This window comes from Condylura cristata, unplaced genomic scaffold (assembly GCF_000260355.1).
Source record: "Condylura cristata isolate star-nosed mole 26May11 unplaced genomic scaffold, ConCri1.0 scaffold00006, whole genome shotgun sequence".
Taxonomy (NCBI): domain Eukaryota; kingdom Metazoa; phylum Chordata; class Mammalia; order Eulipotyphla; family Talpidae; genus Condylura; species Condylura cristata.
Genome location: NW_004567107.1, coordinates 4,979,346 through 5,003,476, shown reverse-complemented (window position 1 = coordinate 5,003,476; position 24,131 = coordinate 4,979,346). Strand labels below are relative to the sequence as shown.

The 24,131-nt window shown below is 50.1% G+C and overlaps 1 protein-coding gene across 3 annotated transcripts in view; it reads left to right on the top strand.

Moving 5' to 3' along the window:
* Positions 1-24,131, top strand: part of GARNL3 (GTPase activating Rap/RanGAP domain-like 3) — a 106,654-nt gene that overhangs the window by 46,708 nt on the left and 35,815 nt on the right. For 2 of the 3 annotated variants that reach the window (XM_004677317.2, XM_012721380.1), the window contains exons 4-11: positions 5,381-5,480; positions 7,079-7,197; positions 13,495-13,559; positions 15,864-15,927; positions 18,533-18,559; positions 22,146-22,221; positions 22,971-23,069; positions 24,011-24,114. In XM_004677317.2, coding sequence (XP_004677374.2) covers positions 5,381-5,480; positions 7,079-7,197; positions 13,495-13,559; positions 15,864-15,927; positions 18,533-18,559; positions 22,146-22,221; positions 22,971-23,069; positions 24,011-24,114 — 654 coding nt within the window. The remainder of the gene's footprint in view (positions 1-5,380; positions 5,481-7,078; positions 7,198-13,494; positions 13,560-15,863; positions 15,928-18,532; positions 18,560-22,145; positions 22,222-22,970; positions 23,070-24,010; positions 24,115-24,131) is intronic. The other variant, XM_012721379.1, reaches the window with a different exon arrangement.

The following is a 24,131-nucleotide window of genomic DNA, read 5'->3' as shown; positions in this document are numbered from 1 at the left end:
GCTCCCCACTCTGTCTCTGGTGAATCCTCTCACTGCCCCTGCACTTCTGGCCTGTGCCCGAGTTCTGTATGCATAAATAAATCTTAAAAAAACAAAACAAAAAAAGAAGGTACTGTCTGATGTTATGGGAAGCTACCGACTTGTAGTGTCTTTGTATTTTTTTGTGAAGATTCTCATTTTTTTATGTTTGAAGCCTGGGTGAAACAGTGTGGGTTGACCATAATTTGCAATATTATCTTACTATAAGTAACCTTTAATAGCCATATTTGGTAGAACTGTTGACCTAGAAAAGGAGGGTGGTGATTAATAAGATAGTATGGTATGAAATAACACAGAAGTCAAATTGTGGCCACAGCACAACACTGACCGATCAGACTCATTCTAGGTGATTCTGTGGTGAGAAGCAATTTAAGATAATTTGGAAAAAGCAATTAATTTCAAGTAAAAAATCACACCTCTGAGTATTGGATTGATTATCAATGTAATACCTAACTAACAAAGAGAAAATAATAACTGTAAGCATTTAGAACATCTAGTGTATCTCTTAGAGATTGTTTTGAGGACAATACAAGTAACAGGAATGCTCAGAATAAGAGCTTACATCTTTGTATTTTTTAGCTGGCTTACCTGCAGATATAAGTAAGAAATGTGGTAGGAAATGATTCCTTGACTTTTTTTTTTTTAATTTTGGTTTTAGTGATTTAAGCCTTGCCTGCTTTTAAATGCTATCTGTAGAATGTGTTGAAAGGATTGATCCTAGAATCTTTATAGATTTGATAGTATTTCTAACTTTTGTTTCTTGACTATATGCAGTAAAGTTTTGCAATGGGATCATTTATATGCACATTTCTTTGATTTTTTAGATATTCCTGGATGCATAGTTTAACAAAAAATCTGTTTAAAACAGTTGCAGTAATTTGCAGTTCTAGCTAAGAAGAGAATTGTGGGGTTAAACTTTGTTTTTTCATTTTCATAGAAGCTTCCTAAAGAGCATTTTATTTTTAAAGAGCATTTTAAAGTTATTTTTAACAAATACTGCATGCATCAGTGTTTGGATCAAAACAAGACCCAGCTTACTTTCTGCTTGCTGTAAATCAAGCAAACATGCTATAATCAAAACAAAATGCATAGAGAGAAATAACATATTCCTCAAAAATGTATCACAAAAGGCAAAGGAAGTCTGTGTAAAGATTCCAGATTAAGGTAATCTAAAGAGATACTACAGTTAAGTGATTCCACACTCAAGGGGAAAATGTTTTAAGCGACATTCTTGCATCAGTTGACAAAATCAGGATAGAGATAATGTCTTTAAATTTTTATTTCATTTATTTATGAATACAAGAACTGGGGTGTAAGCCAGAGATGCAGGAGGTGAGAGGATTCACCAGAGACAGTGAGGGGAGCAGAACAGGCAGAGTAACTTGGATACACTGCTGAGGGGAGCAGTGGGGACTCAGGAGAGGTCTGCTGTGCCTTGTGGCTGAAACTGAAGCTAGGCCTCAGTGCTGGCGATAGCTTGATAGCACTGAGACTTCAATCCCTGCGCCATCAGGGAGGCCCCCAGATGACAGATTTAAGTGTGTTTATTGAGGTTAAATTTATGAAAGTTGATCAAACTGTATTGTGGTTATATAAGAAGATATCCCTATTCTTATAGGGGAAACCACTGAAGTAGTTAGGAACAAAGGACTATTATTCTTGTACCTCAGTCTTAAATAGTCCAGAAAAGTGTGTGTGTGTGTGTGTGTGTGTGTGTGTGTGTGTGTGTGTGTGTGTATGCACGCGTGCGCATAGAGACAGAGGTAGCAACCAATGAATACGCAGGAGAGTGTTAACAGCGGTCGATCTGGCAAAGGGCACATAGATGCTCTTCACACTCTTGTTCTTACCACTTTTATGTAAGTTTTAAATTCTTTCCAAATAAAAGTTTATATCGCTAGGTATAGCATTTTTTTTTAATTCAAGAAAGTCACATAAAAGCACAATCATCTTTTAAAAAATTTTTTAAATAATAAAATAAAATTAAAAAAAAAACACAATCATCCTAAGAAACCATAACCTATATCTTTACTCCTTCATAAATTAAAAGGCAGAATATAAAAAGGTTTAAAAGGACACAGAAGATGATGTAATGGTTAAGATTAAAAAAGAGAGAGAGAACTTCTGAAATTGAACCGATCTTAGTTTCGACTCTACTACTTCTCACCTCTGCAACCTTAGGCAACACATTTTAACTCTCTGAGCTTCCACTTCCTCATCTGAAAGGTGAGGAATAAAATCAAAGCTTCCTTATAAAGTCAGTAGAAGTACTTTGGAGAGGACGCAGATAAAGTGCTCAGCCTAACACGTGGCAGTGAGTCTCCCAGTGAATTTCCAAAGCACTGAGAAACAGAATGCAACCTACCTCACTTTATAAAGCAACTTAACCCTGAAAACATGACAGAAACATATACAGATAAGAAACACGGAGATCATCTCACTGACAAATATGAGACATATATCGTTTTTTTTTAATTCATCAATGAATTAAAACAAAACACTATACCATGACCTGGTAGGGTGATTTCCAGAAACAGTCCCCCTTCATCTTACTCCCATCTCAAGCACTGTCAGAAAATAGGTTTCAGCAATGATGGCTCTGCTTATTCAGCCTCTAAAGAGCTGAATGTGACAATGTGATTGTGAGTGCCCCCCATTTAACCTCCTCTCAAAGGCTGGCCCCCCCAAAAAAGCTTTCAATAAAATTCAATATTGACTCCTGAAAATGCCACTTTGTAAACTAGGAATTGAAGGAAACATCTTCAGCATTAAAGACATGTATGGCAAATGTCTAGTCAATGTCTGGAGGCAGGCTAGAGTGGGGACCATGTGTTCCTAGGGTCTGTGAAACATATGGCCCAGGATAGACATCCCAGAGTCTCCAGAGGGTAAAATCCAGCTTTCAGGGAAGCGGGACATGAACCTGCCTCAGCCCTGGCCATGAAAATACAAGTATTCTATTTATTTATTTTTACTTCACTTTATTTTACTCAAAATTGTTTTTCTGCAAATTAGAATGGAGCTCCTCTCCCCAAACAGCACCCCTCAGTTCCCCGAGCACCCTCTTCATCTCGCTCCCATCCTGGTCATAGTCAGAAAATAGGTTCCGGCACCGACAGATCTGGTGGCCAAGGAACGTCGCCGTCCGTCTGGATGAGCAGTCAGAGGTGGGAGCTACCATGTGATGGCTTTGGTGTTCCAAACACATTCGCTCCCAGCACCATCCTCGTATGCCTGAGCCCTTCTCGTTAACTTCAGGAACCTCACCTGGTTTTCATAGTGTCTGGCTTTGTGGAATCATCTGCTGTGTAAAACATCACTATTTATCTTTGCCGTCTGACTCGCTTTACTACCTTTCATGTCCTTGAACTCCTTCCGTTTGCTGTAAATGGCAACACTTTGTCTGTCCTTACGGCTGAACAGGATTCCAGTGTGGACGACCTCTTCCCAATCCAGCCCTCCATCGCTGGGCATTTAGGTTGTCTCCATCGCCTCCCTGCGGGAAGTAAGGCTACAGTAAATGTTTCTAGAGCGTGTAATTTTTGAACTGATAGCTTTGTGTTCTTTGGACAGGTGCCAAGCAGGATTGCTCAGCAGTCATTCTTTCCATTTTTAGTTTTATAAGGTAAATATGTATGCTTCCCAGAAGGCTTCGCCAATTTGCATTCCCCCCTACAGTGTAGAGTTCCTCTCTCTTCGAACCCTCTCCAGCACTTGTTGTTGGGGTCTTTTTAAATATGTACCATTCTGACGAGCGTGACGTGGTAGCTTGTTGTGGTTCTGACCTGCATCTCCCTTACTGGAAGTGCTGTGATCACTCCCAGGTGACCACTGGCATTCTGGAGCTCCTCTTCCGTGAACTGTCTGTTTAGATCTGCTGCTGATTTATTAATTGGCTTATTTGCTTTTTTTTTTTTTAAAGATTTATTTATTTGTGCATACAGAGCTGGGGTACAGGACAGAGGCTCCGGGGTGGCAAGAGGCTTCACCAGAGACAGAGCAGGGAGCAGAACAGGCAGATCGATGAAGTACACTGCTGAGGGGAGCAGCGGGCGGGTCAGGAGAGGTCTGCCGCGCCATGTGGTCACCTCCAGGGCAGGCGGGGATCGAACTCATGCGGAAGCGGCTTTAGCTTCTTAGTGCTGTGTTTTAACCCGCTGTGCCACCAGGGAGGGCCCCTATTTGCTTTTTTATTGTATAAAAGTATTTAATGCCTGATAAAGGTGGGAATGGCAAGAGTGTCCAGTAATTGATAAATTATCTGGGGGAAATCGGTCCTTCTGACATGCCTCAAAGAAAATGCTACATGAAGACAATAGAACATGTAGAAGAATGTAGCACTAGATAATTCTCTTAATTCTGGGTGGAGAAGACTTTTATATAATGATATTAAAGGCAGATGCCATAAACGGAAAAAATGTTATTCCATAAATATTTCATAATTTCTGTATAGCTCAAAACACTACAGAGTTAAACATCAAATACTTAATTGGAAGTAATCATTTGCAATTAATTTCAGAGATTTCATCAAAGAATCATTAATAAAAAGAATACAGTGGTAAAACACTGGCAAAGAACATAAACAGAAAAGTTGTAAATGACCACTAAATACATGAAGGATGGGTGTGATCCAAGTATTCTACAAAGAAATACAAATGAAAACAACTTGGCAATGACCGCAGGCAATGTCCATGGTGTGGGCAGGGTCCCCCGCCAGTGCTGGCAGGACTGTGACTTGATGCCCATCTTCCTAGGTCCTGGTGCAATGTCATAAGCTTGGTGACATGCATGCCCTGCTGAGAAGCCATGTAACCCATCGGAATGTATCTATTAAGGACTAAGTCTATTAGGTTTACTAGTTGTCATTATGTACAGAACTTTGATATTCATTTCTGTTTACCCACATTTTCCACATTTGATGGTTTATTTTTATGATAAATGCTTAAAATTGTGAAGAATACAAACTTGAAGATGAAGCTGACATCTGTTCTAGGGGAGACCTGCTGTCACAGGAGGAGCAGACATAGGTCGTGCCTCTAGGGGGCACCATCTTCCAAACACTGTGGAGGCTTCAGACCGGGAAGGAGAGGGGTCCAGCTCAAGTTACAGATAGAAAGGCCACTAGGTTCTTTTCCCTGCACCCCGGAAACCTCCAGAATATTTCTCTGATGTGGGTTTTGACTGGGCATCATTTTGAACGAGAACGCCTGGTTCCAACCATCTTAAATACTTTTAGCAATGTCTTTCTGGCTCTTTGTCCAGTGGTTCTTTGCCAGCTTATTGCTTACTTTCTGAATAAGCCACACTTTCTGAATAATGGCACAACTCTGTTCCATTTCAGAATGCAACTGTTCTGCCAGGGACTTGGCGAAGAACAGATGTGCACCTGGAGAACCCAGAATTCCACACCAGATGGTATTTCAAGTATTTTCTAGGACAAGGTAACTATGCCATTATGGTGGTTGGGAAGAGGAGTAACAAAATAGACGTCAGTGCTGGTAAATTTCTGGTCCTCTCTGTGGGAGACCAACCAGTTTAGGAACACAAATATCAGAGATCAGAGGGTTTCAGTTCAAGGTCACTAGTAAGCTTTGTAGATTTGAAGACTTATTTGTAACTTTATTTGTAGGCTCAGAGTCTCAGCCCAAGAGTCGTTTTCCTTACTTAAATCTATCATCTATCTATCTATCTATCTATCTATCTATCTATCTATCTATCTATCTATCTATCTATCTATCATTATTTATCTATTTTTGCCAGTTGGTTTTGTTCCTGGGGAACTCGGGAGGGTTAGAGCCTCTGAACAAGTGCGTTTGAAAGATAAGCATTTGGCAGGTAGGAAACAGCTCTAGTCTTAATAGGGTACATGCCCAGTCTGGAGGTCTGTGGGTCTTGAAGACACCCTCGAGGCCTTGAGGTAGAGGAGCAGTTCCCTGAGCAAGCAGGCCAGAGGGCACCGGGCACGTGCGTTCTGTAGGCCGCAGGCCCACCTCCCAGGAGCCAGGCAATGTGCACGACAGAGGCAGCCATGACCCCTGGCTGTACCGTGGGTCGAGTCCTGGTGCTGCTGCTGATAACCTGAGGACCTTACGCGACTTACTGCCCACTCCTCTGAGACTCAGTTTCCTTATCTGTGAAGTGTGGGTGTTACTACGAATCCATGCCGAGTAGACTGGACAGAAGTTTCAGTGAGATGTGCCAGGAAAGCACTAGGCCAGCGTGGTCCATAGCCAGGGCTCGGGCCTTGGTAGCCGTGTGCATTTCGTGCAGCAGTGCTGCGAACTGGCACGTGAAGAGGGATGCAGGCGTGCCAGTGACCACGGGAGATGGGTGGGGGACAGTGGCCTCTGCGGGGTTAGAGCTGATGCATTTGTTTGTAGAACATGTATGCTTGAGTTGTAAAGTGAGTGGTCAGAACCAAGCAACATCTTTGTAAAAAACCTGACACTGCATTATTCTAAGACTACCTACTTGGCCTGGTGTCTTTCTTCATAAAGAAAGAAGTCTCTGGGGACGTCGTTGTCTTCCCATGGGCTTGAACGCATTGTGCCCAGAGCAGTGCTGATGTTAGAGAAAGAGGGTGCTGTCACTTTGGACGCCTTTAGCTGCCTCAACTGGCTTAAAAATATGGAAGGGCAGGCTCCAGGGTTGGAAGGGCAGGCTCCAGGGTTGAAGGATTCAGAGGCTCCGTGACCAAGGCTGGCCGTCCTCACGGTCACAAGATGGTAGCAGCTATTCCAGACATCACACACACATGGACCAGGTCCACAGGAGGAAGTCCACTGCAGAAAAGAAAGGAAGCCTCTCCAGCCCCCCCGGCACAGCTCTCCCCTGTCCCCTTGGCCACAATGGGGCCACATGCTCAGCCCTGCGCTGGTGGCTGCAGGGGCATGATCAGAAGCATCAGCTTCTCTCCCGCAGGGTGGGGCTCACTCTTCCCTGAGCGTAGCTGAAGGGCTGAAGCCACCTAAGTGCCACCTCCACCTGGGACAGAAGGAATCAGTGCGTTTTCACTGCTATATTCTGCTTTCTTTTCCAGTCCACCAGAATTACATCGGGAATGATGCCGAGAAGAGCCCCTTCTTCTTGTCTGTGACGCTTTCTGACCAAAACAACCAGCGTGTCCCTCAGTACCGTGCAATTCTTTGGAGGAAAACAGTAAGTACCTGGCTTGCGTCGCACTTCGCCGCCGCAGAGCAGATCGCCCGTGTGGCCCGATGGCAAGGGAGCCTTTGTCTCGGAGGCCTTTGCTCGGGTACCCTGGCTGCTGCTGCTCACGCGTGTGACGCGCAGACGCCTACTTAGCAGCATCTCTCCACATTTCAGCCACTCATTAGCCATGCCCACTGCCCTCGGTCTGTGTTCCCTGGGTTACACCCCAGTTACTGAGTGCTCACCGAGGCAGTCAGTGAGACTGAATGTGACGGGCTGGCTCTTCCACGATAAGAAACAGCGTGTCCTGGGGGATTTCATACAGCTGCAGAGGTGCAGCCCGAAGGCACAGCCGAGGGCTGCCGCTTCCCCGAGGCCCGCTCCACCACGGAGCCGGCTGCGCTTCTAGGACTTGCTGAGGCATGACACCTGCCCTCTGGCCACACGGCAGATGCACCCCTGGAGCCTTCACAAGGCCAGTACCGCTGCCCGTAGCGGGCCTGGACACTGATCGAGGGAGGCAGGCCCTTCCACTTCGGGTCTTTTTTCCACTTTTTCTCTTTTGTGGTAACACTGGTTTGCTTTGCTGTTTGTGTCTGAGAGGTGCAGGCGCTCCTCCACTGTCTCCACAGCCCACCCCGTCGTCCATCGTGCCCCCCCATTTTGTTCTCGCCCCTCGGCTTTTCTTCTCGGAGCCTCAGGTCTGTGGTCCGGTTTCTGGGGTTTGTTGTCAGTTCAGCTTTACCTGACCCTCCTCTGGGTTTCCCTGTGGTCCACAGGTAAGTGACCCCACCTGGCACGTGCTTCTCCCCCTGACTCGGTCCGCGCAGCGCCGTCCTCTGCGGCCCACCCCGCGCTCAGAAGGCCAGCGCGGCGCCCCTGTGTCATGGGCTCTATCCGCCACCTGGGTTTCTGACGCTCACTCTCGGTGGTCTTTTCCTGTTTCCTAAATTCTCTCTTCAGTAGTTCTCTTATTCGATCTCTGTTGCATCTTTCACCTTTTCTCATTATGTTCTTCCATTGACATTCCCCCCCTTGGCTTCTCAGAGAAGCTTTTTCAGAGACAAGACATGTTGGAAAGAGCAAAAGGTTTGGAGTCGAGCTCATAGGGTCAAATTACAAACTCATTTTGTGTAAATCTGAGAAACGCTCTTGCATGCCTAAAGGATAAAAATGTTTAGCTCTGAATTGGTGCATGTGTGATGAAAAAATGAAAGCAGTGAACTAAGCCTCACTGGAAGAAGACAGTCCTCCTGTGGCCTGCACGGAGTTGACGCGTGGCAAGGCAAGGAGAGGGAAGGCAACGGCATCCTGCTTTTCGTCTCAACTCCACAGTTTATCAAAAACTGCCACGTAGCTCTTTTTTGGGGTTAGGGGATCATACAGAAATGTAAAAAGATACTGATTTGATCCTGACATGTCTTGCACAGACATCATGATCCGCATCTAGAACAATACAGCCGCAACTGCAGAACCCCGGAAAGAATTTCTAGGATCGACTGGAGTAAGTTGTAGTCAGACACTTCTCATGCTAATTACCAAGAGTGATACTAATAACAATAAGATCAATTTATTGAGCACGGATTGTTGCCACCTACCACAGCAAGTCCTACCAGAGGCCACCCGCCTGGGTGGCGGCCATCCGGGCGGACAGGGAGAAGTCACGGGCCAGGTGCCGTCGGGCCGCGTGCCAGGCTGTGGCCGCCGTCCGTGGCCCTGTGCACGTCATCCTCTGCTGTCACTGAGCTCCATGACGCGGGGGCTGCTCCGGTCTAGCGCATCGCCCAGCTCAGGAACTCAGGACGTGCTCACTGGGTGAGCTATGGGTGATGCCGAAGTGCAGCTTCACATCTGCGCTGCTGTGCCCCTCCTTAAATAAACTTGCATGTATGTTCAGAGTTTTTCCTTTCCTATCAGGCTTAAGGACTCCACCTTTCTTGTGAAGTTTTTCCTGCAGAAAACACGGACGCTTGCCCCTCCATGCCGCTGCAGATGGGGCAGCTGTCCTTTTCAGTTGTTATTTTGTTAAACAAAAAGCGAACCGCCACCGTCACCGTCCGTGGGGCCCCTCTGCCTTCCCCCCGCCCCCTTTACCTCTGGCCACCTCTGTTCTGGTGTCGCTTTGTTTCTTCATGCGGCGCCTCTAGGTGAAAATAGTCTGTATTTATCTTTATCTTTCACACTAATTTCACTTGGCATGTCCCTCCAGGCCCCACCATTTTGCTGCACGTGGGAAAATCCTTCCTCATCACCAGTTTCCCATCATGTCTGTCCAGTGTTCTCACGGCAGCTGCCTGCACTGGCCCCAGCTCTTTGACGACGCTGCCCTGCACGTGGTGGGGCCGGTACCCTGCCGGACACCCCGAAGTGAGGTTGCCGCTGCTCCTTAGGGCAGTTCCATTTCTGGTTTTCTGAGGAAGGTCCAGACCACTTTCCAGAATGGCCGCACTGACCTGCGTCCCATCCACAGTGCGCAAGTGCTGCTCTTGCTCGCTGTGCTTTCTGGAAACACGAGTCGTGCTCAGCACCGCGAGCGCACGTTGAGCTGTGGGCCGCATTCTCACACGCACACACCATAGTCTGTCCTTACTGCTCAGCTGCCGAGAAGGACCGTGCCCTTGTCTGCAGCCCCTGGAGTGTTGTTCCCTGGGTTTGCTTGTTTATTTTAGTGGTCACTAGTTACAGTGCACCGGTCTCTCCGGTGTCAGTATTCCTTTTGGATGCCTCTGTCTCTTCTGGACAAATAGTCTGTCTGATTTCCTTTCCTCCTGCTCCTCTTGAAGTCGATCTTGGGGTGCGTGGGAGCGTTTATGAGCGTGCATGGTGGCCGAAGGGCACCTTGGACCCACGCGTGGCCCTGCAGGTTCTTTCTGGTTTCTGCTGTGGAGTGATTGATCTGGCCTCTGAACCATGACTTGTAACTGGTCCTGCCAGTTTTTGTTTGTCTGGGGGCGGCAGGCAGGGGGTCATGGGGAAGCACCTGACCCTGAAGTCCTCCCCCAGCAGTTTGCCTTGTCGTGAACTGGCTGCATGTTATGAACTCTCTGCCCTGGTCACCTCTGCTGTGCCCTGCCCTGGGCATAGGGTGGGGTGGGAGGAGGCAGGGAAATGGCCTTAGGCTCCAGTCACTCATCCTGCAGCTTTTATGTTGGAAGCCAGCCAGTCACTGCCCTCATTGTGTGAACAGGTTCTGGCTGAACCTGAGGGCTCTTTCGAGGGAGGCCTCGAAGTGAGCGGTTGAGTTGTTGTCTCAGCCTTGGAGTGGGGGCCGTGGTCATATCACCCCATAGCTGTTCTTAAAGCGTATGCATCTGTCTTCGAAGGTCATGGTGGAGAGTGTTGTGGGGAGATCAGGGCTAAGCCAGCGGCATGGAGGTGAAAGAATTCACCAGAGGCAGAGTGGAGAACAGAACAGGTGGATTGATTGAAATACACTGCTGAGGGGAGCAGTGTGCGAGACGGAAGAGGTCTGTGCCCTCAGGAAGAGTTGAGGTTCTCTTTTGTACTCTGTTTTCACTGGATTTCTAACTTGGGTACCAGTTTGCACCAGATATCTGCTGGGATATCGCCAACACTGGCCTTTGACCAGAAGCGTCTTCTGTGTTCCTGGAACTCGGCTGGTTCCTCTGCGTGCTGGTCGGTTTTATAGCCTCGTCCCCAAGGCAGCCTGACCCATCCCCTTATCTGTCCCAGCTTCCCAAACCTGCCTGCTGAGTCAGGAGTGGGGTTTAGTTTTTAACCTCATTCAGCTGCACCCTGACAGAGTTGTTTGCCAGTTCGCACAAGGGCAGTTCTGGAAATGAGGGTAGTGCCGCCCCTCCCCGCCACCCCTTACTTTTTCTGTCATCTTCCTTCACCAAGACAGGGAGCACGGGTCTCACATTTCTGCCTTCCGGGTGGGTCTTCTCGATGTTACCACGTTTCCTTTGGGAAAGGCCACCTCTTTACCTGGGGCAGTTGCCAGATCCCAGGGAAGGAAGAGGGGACAAATGAAGAACTTATGCTGGTTTTAATTTCTGAAGACAGTTTCTCTATTGTATATCATAACTTGTGGTAAACACCCTGAAGGAAATGAAGACAGAATGAGAACAGAGAACCGCTGACGTCTGAGAGAGTCCAGAGAACGTTTCCTGGGAGGTGACACTGAAACAGACCAGGAGGTGAGGGAACTGGCCCCTCAACAAGCAGGAGAAGGGGCAGAGATGCCAGACATAGGGGCGCCAAGCACTAGACAAGGGGATCGCCAGGCCCTCTGGCTGAATTAGAGAAGCCCAAGAAGTGGGATTTGAACCTGAAGACCACAGTGAAGGCAGCGCAGTGCAGGGCTGGTCCCCTGTGGCTGGAAGTATAGGCACTTTGTCCAGAGCCTCTCCCGGCCCAGGTCTGTGCTGGAGCTAGGAGGTGTTGGCCATCAGCGGCAAGCCAGGCTGAGGGAAGGGAGGAAGGGGGCAAATCAGAGAAGACCGTGGGGGAGGGGAGGGGCCGGCCATTAGGCCCCCAGCACAAGCCGGGCTGGAGGCTGTGGGGAACCCAAGACAGATGACCCAGCCTCCTCACCCCACCGCCAGCCCACGTTCTAGATGAGACGGTCTGGGAGCACTAGATTAGAACCCCACCTTAAACAGACTGACGTGTCTCAGCTGTATTCCTTCTAGACATAACGAAAAGCTTTTTAAAAAGTGATTCATACTTGTAAAAATTCCTTGTAAATGATACGGCAAATAAGACATCAAAATCCAGTGACTCAGATGATCGAGGCGACATCCTCCTGACATCCGCTCGCACTCACACCCCTTGCATACGCACCTCTTGCACACGTGGGCAAAGTGCACACGCAGCTCTGGTCCTCTCTGGGCTCCCTTAGCTGTCGGTACCTGAACTTGGCCCCACCATGCCCACGTTGGTCTTGAGAACACAGGCTGCGAGGTGTGTTCTCTTGGAGAGAGAGCTGCAAGAGTGGGGAGGAAGAGCCTTACGGCTTGTGGCGTCGCAGGACTGCATCTGCCGCCCACCGCCTGCCTCCCAGCAACCAAGGCTGCTCCTGAAGACTCGTGGCCACCTGGCAGGGCGGGGCCCGTACCCCCTAGGCGCCCCGGCTTCTCTGTAAGCTGCCTTGGTGTGATTGTTGAGGAAGAGAGGTAGACGGTGAGAACTGAGCAACAAGGCCAGACTCAGGATGGACCCGAGTCCCGCTGGCTGGCACCCACCGAAGGCCATGACTGGGCTTCAGGGGTTGGGGGGGGGGGCGGTGTGTGGAATTTGAAAATGTAAGTGTCTATCAAAACGTGTATTTGGATATATTTTTTAATCTATGCAATGCAAACTACAAAAATATGAAAAGGAAAGCTCAACCTCATTTCCCCAGCGGGCAGAGCGACTCCCGCTGCAGCAAGCAGTTTCTGGAGCTGCGTGGAGAAGACATCTGCCAGCCTGGGGCGGGGATGGCATGGCCGGGCTCTCAGGGCGTGGGGATAAAAGAGAGCTGAGGCTGCAAGGGGTGAGCAGCCCTTCTCCTGCGGTCCTGTTCAGGGCTGGGGCAGGGGAGTTGGCAGGTGTGTCCCGAAACCACAAGGAAAGTCATTACTTCTGCGCCTGCTCTCTGCACGGGATGTCTTCGCCCAGCTCTCGCAGCTGGTGCTGCCAGCTTTATTATCAGTCAGAGTTAGAAAGTTTGTGGCGTGGGCTGCGTCATCACGCCTTTGCTAACCACGTGAAAATCCCTCATGGGTGGGGCGGGCCGGGGCCTCTGGGGGTTGGGAAGAGATGGCTCCTCTGTATGGGTGGTTGGGGTGCGGACCTGAACCCTTCAGCTTATTCCCTTTCACTCAACAAATAGCGCTTGAGAACGTTCTGTGAATTGGGGCCACGGGCGGTGCTTTAGAGAGGAAATAGACTTCTAGCAACCAAACAGATAACATAAATGCACACTTTTTTTTTTTCTCAAAGGTCTCAAAACCTCCAAAAGTTTAGGGCTTCAGAAAGCCTTGGACTTGGAAACACGGCGCTTGGTCATGAGTATGTGGGGGCTGCTCTCTCCTGCCGAGGAAGAGACCTGCCCCTCCCTCAGAGACCCTGCCTCCTGGTCGGGTGGCCCTTTCTGGGGCAGCGCCTAAACCCCCAGTTGGGGGTGGGGACGTGGGAGGTGCTGCCTCAGCGAGACTTTCCTGACACGGAGTGTGTCCGTTCATCTGCGTGTGCTTCGAGGAAATGAAAGTGACAGGCCGTGCGTTCCTTTGAAGCAGCCAGGTTCTTTCAGACACAGAAACTGCCAGACTCCCCCTGATTGGGTGTTTTGATTTCCAGGGTACCCAGAAAATATGCCTCCCCTACAGTCCCACAAAAACGCTCTCCGTGAAATCCATCTTAAGGTAAGCACCACTCCGCAGAAGGCGGCCGGGCCCCGTGGGGGATCTTCTGTCCTGTTTGGTGTCGCCTCCCACGGCCCTGAGCCACGTCTCAGTGCTGGACTCTGCTCGTGTTGGCGTGCTTTGCTTCACATGATGTTCTCAACAACCCTTAGGGCTGGGAAGTGTTACCCCAACTTTATAGATGAGGACATGGAGGCTCCGATGGGGTGGCGGGGAGCCAAGGTCGCACAGCTTGGGTGTGATGGGACGCGGCCGGGGTCTCGGGACGTGCTCACGGCCCACTGCACTGCTCCCGCTGGTTTTCATGCACACACACGGATACTTGGGTGTTGTAAAGGAAATCAAGAAACACTCTTCCCTTCATTATTCTGCTTTGAAATAGAAACTCATTTCTCAGCAAATGCTTCCAGAGAAGAGTAGGCTTGTTCTTTGCCAAAGTACTGGAACACCTAGCTGTACCCCGCTCAGATGCCTCTCGCCGCACCCCCCCAAACCTTTCCACCGCCTCTCACCTGTCATCTCTCTTGCTGTGGGGTGGCGACCTCCCCTGGGGAAGGCCAGCATTCAGCTGGGCCCACTGCACTGTCACCAGCTGAGACGTTCCCGGCTACAGCCCGTGTCTGCCAGGCACCGTGCTGGGTGCCTTGCCAGTGGGCACTTAGCAGACCTGCAGACCAGCTCCTGCCAGGCCTCCTGTCATGTTCATGTATGAGGAATCAGAGTCTCAAGAGACACAGCGGGATTTGGGGAAACTCAGCTGGTGAACCGCACAGCTGGGATCTAAAGCTACACCCGTGTGACCCTGGCCGACTGCCCACCAGCCGGGCCGCACGTGCGAAGAGGAAGCCTGTCTCCCGGGCCACTATCCTGCCTTCCTCCATTGGGCAGGGATGAGTGAGGAAGGAGCACTAAGATTAGGAAGTGCACGGTTTTGTATTTCATTTAAAGCTCGATTTGATCGCCAAATTGCTGACCTTCTCCCTGCTGTAGACCTTCTGGGTTTTCTCTGGAGCAATCTGAAAGCTGAGTTAAGAAAGCATCACTAAACCGAGCACAGATTTCTCACTGCTTCAACATCGTCACTTGCTTTGAGGGGAATACTCTGAATTATGCTGCCTTAAGATTTCTGTGAATGTTATTTCCTAAAAGGAAGTTCTAGCTCCATCTTGGCCTGCGCTTTCATTTATTTATAGGTTCATCTAGTTATGTCAGCTGGGCCTTTGCCTTTCAGCCCACCCTTCACAGCCAGAGAAGCTCCAGAGAGAAAATATCTTCAGAGATAGAAAAGGCAAAAACTTCTACAACTGCAGCCAGTCGAATGAATGATTTTATCTTCTTTGGTACAATCATGAACTTGAAAAATTTGAAAGGACGTTAAGATAGAGACACTATGGGATGAGATAAGCTCAGGCTCAAAGTCGACTCTTCTAGCTACCAGCTTGGTTAGCCTGACTAGTTCTTCGCCTTTGGAGCCTCGCTCTCATCTTTAAAATGGGGTAAATGCGCCAGATGGCTTCACGAATGAATTCTACCAAACGCTCAGAAATGAACTAGTGCCTATCCTATACAAACTCTTTCAAAAAAATTGAGAAGGAAGGAATACCACCAAATATGTTTTATGAAGCCAATATTACACTAATGGCAAAACCAGGCAAGGACAACGCACACACTCACTCACATGGGCCCTGCTTCAGAAGCGTAAAGGCGATAGTCCCGGTAAACACTCCCAGGGTACTGGCGGAGGGACGGCTCCAGAGGCACTAGCTGTCACCGTTTCCACTGCTGTTCACACATTCGGGGATCCTGCCTGGAAAGGGCTTCGAGGTTCTCTAGTTCAGGTCCCCAGAGGGCTTGGGCTCACGGACATTACCATTTCTATGCTGTCCAGGAAGGTCTGCGCTAGTGGCTGGGGAGTTACCAAAGGAAGAAAGACATGTCAGATCATTCTAACTGCGTTTCGTTTGATCATAAATTGCTATAAAAAGTCAGTGGAGCGCGTTTTTAGTAAATGAAAGTAAGACGCTTGAAGCTCTACCAAGGTAGCCTGAAACGGGCTATCCGGCCCCCCTTGCTCTCTTCCTGGGTGTGTGTCCCCGGGGACCGTCGCATCAGCACGGTGCTCCATGCTGGCTGGCCACCCTCAGCACTCCTTGGTCAGCTGCTCCCCACGGGCTGTGTCTTCCATGGGCCCGACCTTGCACGTGTCCATTCTGGCTCTTGGAGAAAGGATTTAGCTCCTCTGCAGACCCAGGACTTGTTTTACCTCACTTTTTCTACTGGCTTATTCTGTCCATTCTATTTCAGTGCCATGAATCTGGACAAATTTGAGAAAGGACCCAGAGAAATTTTTCATCCTGAGATACAAAAGGTAACGGAGAATTTTATGCTTCATTTCATAATCATCTAAGTTTGGGCACAGTGCTAGACTATAACCTCAGGTCGTGTGAGTCTTGGCCCAGGTTATGAACCAAACCACCTTTGGGGTTTTGAAAATGTTGTCATGGAGAACCTCTGAGGTTCTCATTTGCTGGTTCCAAGGCCAAAATTAGAGCGATTGTGAGGTGTGGCCACTCCTGACAACTACTGGACTATCAGGACCTCAGTCCAGGAGCCAGAGTGTGTGTCCAAGACTCGATTGACTTAAAGGCCAGTCTCTTTACTATGTGCTGTCAGAAGGGTGGAATGTGAGCTTTCCTTTTCATTAATGAAATGCAATATGTGTTTATTGAGCACTCACTCATGGAGCATGCTGCTGTGTAGCTAATTGGACAGAGGGCGCCCTGAAAGCCATCCCGGTTTCTTACTGCTGAGGCAGAACAGTCTGCTACGGGAATACAGGTGAGGGTCCCAGCCTAGGAGACGGGCGTCAGAAAGATGTCAGCCAGACCGCGTCAGCTGTTCTGGCAGGATCCTATCAGCTAACCAGGCAGCACTCAGAGAGGATGAGGAAGTTCTTTCTTTATGCCAGCAGGCCTTACGCCAGTGGGCCCCGAGGAACTCTGAAGCTAAACAATTAGGCCAAACAATTAGGCAGCAGCAGATTTATTGACTAAAGCAAGGGTACAGGCACTGGGACACATGAGTCCAGCGTGTGGCCTTGAGGGCGCTCTCCAGGGGTTGCCTGAGCCTGCCAGCCCGCGGGCTGGTCCCGACTTCAGCTAATCAACAGGTCAGCCACCATTTTCCACTTCACAGTGAGCTTTGCGGACCTCCCTTTGAAACGGAAACCAGCACGGCATTCACTAGCTATGGCTGCTCTGTGTCCAGGCTAAGCACCAAGGAGTGGGGCAGAGCAGGGCAGTCAAGGGACAGGGCTGGAGGAGAGGTGGGTGTCTGTCCTTGGGAGCTTGGGGGTCTTCTGCCAGCAGCATGTGCTCAAGTGAGCTTTTTAGGGAAACAGCGCAGTTGGCCCAGCAGCACAAGGAGCTTGGTGGCGCCGGAATGCCTTTAAGCGCAGCGAGCTTTGAAGACAGAGACAGCGTCTCTCAGTTTAGCTCATCCAGAATATCTAGAGTTGTGAATTCCCCAGTCTTTTATCTTAAGAGAAACTTTAACGGCACTTGTGCCTGCCTCAACCCCAGAAGGAACTAAGGTAACAAAAACTGTGCTGGGTTAAATTTTTAGCAACTTTAAGTCAAGGCTGTGTTTCAAAGTGATTCTTTATAGCAAATTTTAAAAAAATTAGGGCAAGCATGCCAGTTTGTACTGGTCATCATTCTGTGTGTGTGTGTGTGTGTGATATTTTATTGAAATAGCCCTCCTTTCAGCACCCCCCATGACTTAGGGGTATGGGTTCACACCCCAGTCTCGTCGTTTTCCTTTCCTTCTGCAAATGTGGATACAATCCTCAGAATCGCAGGGCCCACTCTGGGTAAGGCGTTCCTCCAGGTCACTGGGTCCCTCCTGCTGCTTGCTGCTGCATGGTGGCCAGCAGAGCCAGGCTGTGTCATCCCTGGCCCTTTTCTCTGGACCACAAAGTAAACAAGCCCAGGAAACAGGATACAGCGCCTCCTGTCAGCTTGCGCCATCGCTGGGGTCTGCTCTTCGCCCAACAGAAGCACTTTCATGCTTTCCCCACATTTCTGTTCTGATTTTCCTTCCCTTGATGAGGAAATGTCCGCGCTTTCCCATCATTGTGTGTATGTATGAGAGAGAGAGAGAGAGTGCGCATGTGTGTGAAACTTGCTGCACCAGTTTCACGCCGTTAGCGGGTTTCTGTAGATGTCCCTGGGAAGCCTGGAGCCAGGCTGGGGGAGAGTTTTCTCACACAAAGTGCACAGCTGCAGAAAGGTCACAAAAGAAGACTTTGCATTCATAAAGAAGGCATCATTCCCCAAGTGGGACGGGCCTGATGCTCCTTTAAATGTTACTGGTCTTTTTTTTTTTTTTAAGATGTATTTATTTATTAATACAAAACTGGGGTACAGGCCAGAGATGTGGAGGGTGAGATGATTCACCAGAGACAGAGTGGGGAGCAGAACAGGCAGATCGACAAAGTACACTGCCGAGGGGAGCAGTGGGCGGGTCAGGAGAGGTCTGCCGCGCCATGTGGATCTCCTCCGGGGCAGGTGGGGATCGAACTCATGTGGAGGTGGCTTTAGCTTCTTAGTGCTGTGCTTTAACCCGCTGCGCCACCAGGGAGGGCCCGTTAGCTGCTCTTTTTATCAGCCAAAATCTTCCCAGAAGCATATGGGATAAACTAGCATCAGATAATAGAGAAATCCGCGTGTCTCTGTTCCTTCCCACTGCCAAGTCTCATCTTTGGTTCCTGAGAGTCCTGGAATAATATGAGTCTCCCAAATGGCCAAGTATTCCATAAAATTGGATAGGGCTAAATTTGAACTTTTTAAAGCACGTCAGGACACTCAGAGTGGTGTAAGAGTCAGTGAGATAAAGCTTAGTTTCCACAGAAAGTCAAAATTAAATAATCGCTTGTTAAGCAGGGACATAATGTTTACACCTTTATTTGACAGGACTTGCTGGTTCTAGAAGAACAAGAGGTGAGTAGCTTTATGAGCCGTTCGTCCCCGCTGTGCTCTGTGTCGCCTGTGACCGTGAACATGACTTTTCCTTTCAGTCACACCTCTGCATGGATTTGTACAATGTGCATCTAGTTCCCCTGAAAGACTTTCCGACATGTTTTCAAGGTATACTTCAGAATTTTCTACGCAACTAGTTGTATGGATATAAAAACAATCCCTGTATTTAAATCTACTTGGAAATGTTCCCATTTTAGCCATGTTAACAGGCTGAGTCGTGAGGGTTAAGTTTCCTAAGGGCAGGGTACTTCCACTTTGCTAGCCCCCTCGATTGACAGAGTGCCTTCTTTAGCCACATGGCCCTCCGTTGCTCCACTTTTTAAAAATGTATCTAGGCAGGTAATGAACACAGGGAAATAACCAAAATATTATCCTCAGGCAGTGAGAAGAAAATGAGAGCTGTGTCTCGTCCACCAGCTGCTCCTGCTGGCACTTCTTGGGCACACACTTGCCACCGCCCCCCCAACTCCCACGGCCTGATCCCTGACCCACCCATCAGCTCTGCTTTCCAGCCTTCTACGCCATTCCTCATGAGGTGCCCAGTAGTCCCTCGCAAGCACGTCAGTTGGGCCATCCTGATGATCGCGACCGAACGGCTTCCCACCCCGCCCCTCAGACCGGTCAGCCCTGCAGGAGCCGGTCATGCATGCTGCCCTCGCCCTCTGCGCTGCGCTGACACGCGACTCCCTGTCCTTCCACCCCCCAGGAGAGCCCACGGCCCCACTAGGGATGCTGCCAGGAGGGGCTCAAGGCCACGCCCTCCCTTGCGAAGCGCCTCAGCCCTTCTTGATCACGGGGTAGCTGAAGCTTCTCACCCACAACCCCCTTACTCTGCTTCTTTTTTCTTTGAAACCCTTGTATCTTCGTTGCTTTATTTTTTTTTTTAAAGATTTATTTATTTATTCATACAGAACTGGGGTACAGGCCAGAGGCTCAGGGGCGGTGAGAGGCTTCACCAGAGACAGAGTGGGGAGCAGAACAGGCAGATCGACGAAGTACACTGCTGAGGGAAGCAGCGGGCGGGTCAGGAGAGGTCTGGCTCGCCATGTGGTCTCCTCCGGGTCAGGCAGCAGGCGGGAATCGAACTCATGCGGAAGTGGCTTCAGATTCTCAGTGCTGCGCTTTAACCCGCTGCGCCACCAGGGAGGGCCGTTGCTTTATATTTTTATCTCACCCCCACCAGAATGTAAGCCATGAGAGAAGGGACAGACTCTGCCCTTCCTAGCCAGTACAGACAGAGGGCACAGAGGAAATCTTTGTTGGGTGAATAAGTGAACTATGGATGGATGGATGGAGTGAATTATGAAATGCTGTGATACTGTTACGAGAATGAGGTAGACCTTTACTTCCGTGACATAGTATTTACTGAAAAGAATTCACAGGGCAGTACAATCCCAGTTGCTTTGGTAGATGAAGATCTGTATGTATTTATATATTCATTCAACAAACATTGATTGAGCTCCTGCAGTCTGTGTCCCACTTACTGAGGGAAGCTTTGGGGAGATGTTGATGAACAAGATGGAGCTTACAATCGGGTAAGACAAAAACAGCCAGTAAACAAGCATAAGCACCGTCAGTAACCCCGAGAGCTGACAAGAAAAGAAGACAAGACAGATGACGTGGGTCAGAAACAGGGAGCCTTTTGAGGCGTCTCATCTTCCCTGGGCTTCCAGTGTCCTGTGGCAAAATGCAAGTGTGGGCACAGTGATCCCCCCCCAAGCCACCAGCCTGCGCCATCACGGCTCACTGCCTCGGCCTGCTGGCTTTCAGCTTGCCTGGGCCCGGGCCCCTGGCAGTCGGGCAGGCTGCTCGTCTGTTCCTTTCACCCCAAGCTTCTCAAAATGGGTCCTGGACCAGCAGTATCTGCATCACTTGGGAATTTGTCGGAAGCACATGGGCTTGGGTCCTGCCCGGAGCCAGCACATGGAGACACTGAGTGGGACCCTGCAGCCCTGATTCCTGCAAGCCTCCAGCTGACTGCGGCCCAGTCAGTCTTGGGGCCTCTGTGACAGTCCCTGCTCTGTTTTCCTCACAGGGTCCTTCGCAGGGCCCCAAGATGCTGGGACCCCTGACAATGGGAGACCTGCAGTTGCTGTCATCATTTCCAAAGTAGAGTCAGAACCTGGAAAAGGGGGCTAGAGATCCCTGGCAAAGCCCAGTAAAGTGACCAAAAACTAGTTCGGGCAAAAGAGGTGATCACATGGTGGCAGCTTGTGTGTTTATTCTGTTTCTCTCGTTTACCACACACACAGTGTCAGGAGTGTTTATCCAGTCCTCTCTGGCAGTCTGACTGCTGGCTCGGAGGAAAGCGTCCACATCCAGTCCCTCCTCCACCGGACTCACGTCCGAGTGGTAGAAAGGGACAAGGAAGCAGGCTCCACAGGCCCTGGGCACGGATGGTGCGCGCCGGCGATGCGCCCTGCACCGTGGGAGTGATGGCAATGTTGTAGGGCGGCGGCAGAGGCCTCGGGAACTGCCCTTTGAGATGAGCGCTGCGTGGTGGAGGAGGCGAAGGGGGTCCAGGTGGCTTGGGGCGTCCTCCCTCCTGCTCATGCTGAAGAGAGAACCAGCCCCCGACACTGTGCTGTGTCCCGCCGTGTGTAGGGACAGGAGAAGGTCAGGGAGCCCAACTGGAACCTTTAAACCCTGGCGGTCTGCCTTGACCTCCCCCTCTGACCCATTGGCCAGTGCTTGAAACAAGTTTGTCCTCTGAGTGACCACCCAGAACACCCCTAAACTGCCTTGCAAAGGTTGATTCTCTTCCAACCTCAGATTTTTGTTATTATGAAATGTTTCAGGCAGACAAAATGCATATTAAAAATAAGGTAATGAAGACCTTTAAACCCACTACCCAGCTTAAGAAGAAGAAAGAACCATTAAATACACAGTTGAGCTCCCGGGCCCTGTCTGTCTCTTCCTCTTCCCTGTGGAAGCCGTTTCTCAGTCGGTGTTTATTATTCTCACAGGATCCAATTTCTATCCAGTGCTTAAAGTCAAGAATAGAAGAGTGAACAGTTGTGTGGATAACTCTTGATTGGCTTTTTAACTCCACATCTGTTTGTTGACTCCTTGAGATTAAAAATATCTTTAGGAAGTGGGGAGACGAGGCTTTAGAATAAGTTGCCTGCACTTTTTACTCCTAATTCTCAGGGTCTCCCACTCTCAGCCCGAGGCCGTGGCTCTGAGCTCTGAGTCTGCTCTCCTCCGCTGCCCGGGTGTGGCTGCGGCTGGGCTGAGTGAATGAGGTGCAGCCCTCCCGGCTGCTGTTCTGCCACAGCACAGGCCTGGCATCCTCAGGCACCATGAGACATGCAGTGACAGATGACGAGCTCACACAAAAGCGGTGTCCCGCATTTTCTCGTCTGGAAGCTATAAAAATCAATGAAAAGTGAAGGAACGCCGTCTTTCTATGGCTGACCTCGAGATGGAGGGCGTGAGCCCTCCATTTCCAGCTGGCCGGGTCCTTCACTTGACAGACCTTCCTGCACGCGCCTCGGGCGCAGAGGGTCCCTCCGGCGGGCCTCACAGCCTGTGTGTCTTCTCCTAGGGCTCTGTGAACTTCAAGTTCGGGGTTCTCTTTGCCAAAGATGGGCAGCTCACTGATGATGAGATGTTCAGCAACGGTGAGTGTCTCCCTGCTGTCCCCGAATACAAACCCCAGCCCCCTTTGCTGCAGTTTTAACAACCCAGAGCCACACGTGGGCTCAGTTGTCTTTCATACAAAAAAAAACTGCCCATTGTTTTATGAAGTCTCAGGGTAAATTTGAGGATCAACTTTGAGGGGCTGTTGTTGCCCTCTTTCATTCTTTTGTCCATTTGACAATTACTCATTAATCAGCTGCCTTCTGCAAGGCCTGGCACCAGAGATACAGTGTAACTGGGACAGCAGGTGGCATTGCTGGTCCCACACCTTCTGGTAGGAGGAAAGTTATTTCTCTGTGGTGTGCGTGGTTGGGAGGCTTATAAAATGGTCATTATGTTTGTATATTATAAAACATGAACACATGATAGAATGGTGAACCAACAGGAAAAAGCATCTTCCTGTTACTAGCACGGGAGGGTCCTGTTACAGGCCTGTGTGTTGTGAATAGAGCCGGGGCGTGGGGGTGGGAGGCGGCGGTGATGTTTCCTTCTGGCAGCGTGTCATTTTGTGGCACTTGTGACCACAGTCTGGCAGTGGCAGGGTCGGTTGGCCTGAGTCTGCAGTTTTCCTTTCCTCGGCCTCCTGGGGGCTAGGAAGCTCCCGCTGCGTCTCCAGGAGGACCAGGGTCTGCGGGCATGTCTGCAGAGCCTCGCTGGTTTGCAGGCGCCTCCAGCAGGCAGGGAGCACGGGTTGGCACCACACACTGTCCTGCTTTATCTCTCCTTACAGAAGTCGGAAGTGACGCTTTTCAAAAGTTTTTACATCTCCTTGGTGACACAGTCACCCTAAAGGGCTGGACAGGCTACCGCGGCGGTCTGGACACCAAAAGTAAGCGTGCTCTCGAGCTGACCATGGGTTGGTTGGTGTCTGTGTGTCTCTGCTACTCAGTCTGATGTGCCTTTGCATGTACACCTGAGGTGGACAAAGGGAGGGACATAGAAGAGGGGAGTTGAGCTTCACACCCGCATGGGGTTGCTGGACACTTGGGTGGCCCCAGGGAGCTTTGCGTGGTCTGCTCATGGGCCTCACTGCTGAGCAGTGTTTGTGCCAGGGCTGGTTTCGCAGGGTGTTAATGGATAAGCCAGCATGGTCCCCACCTTTCTCAGATAATCACGGGTGCAGGGTGAGGCATGAGGCCCCAGAGATCAGGTCTTAGGTTTATTCCACGAGCGCCAGCCACTTGGGACCCCAAAGCTGCACGTTCCTCATCCCCATCAGCAGCTCTCAGCCTCCCTTCGGGTCACAGCCACCATGTCGGGCTGGGCTGCGGCCAGGCCCTTTGCTGAGCACTTCAGTGGCCTGTGACAGCCTCTCCACACCCAAAGGAGGGAGACACTATTGTGACCCCATCATCAGGGGAAGAAACTGACTCAGAGAAAAGTGGGGTGACTTGTCGAAAGAAAGGTGGCTGATGAGAACGCCTGGCCCCAGGCCCAGCCTGACCCGTGGCCTGCACGCTGCGTGTGCCATTCGCGTGCACTCCGTCCTGCAGCCCAGCGTGGGGAGGCCAGCACCTGTGACATACTCTCCTTTTTAGTCCGGGCTTCTCGTGGCTTCCTCAAGGTAGGCATGAACTGGGCAGCAGGTGAGAGCTCGCCTCGCTGTCAGGAGCCCGCGCCAGCCGCAGTGTGACCCTCGCTGTGGCTTCCTCAACCGTGGACTCTGACAGTGACCCAGCACCTCCGTGGGCCGCACTAATGGTGTGCTCTGGCCCCAGCCTGTGCGAGTGCCCTCGGCGTCTGTGCCCACACGGTGTTTGTGTCTTACAGACGATACCACAGGGATAAGTTCCGTTTATACTGTGTACCAAGGGCATGAGATCATGTTCCACGTTTCTACCATGTTGCCATATTCCAAAGAGAACAAACAGCAGGTAAGTGTGGCCGCGCC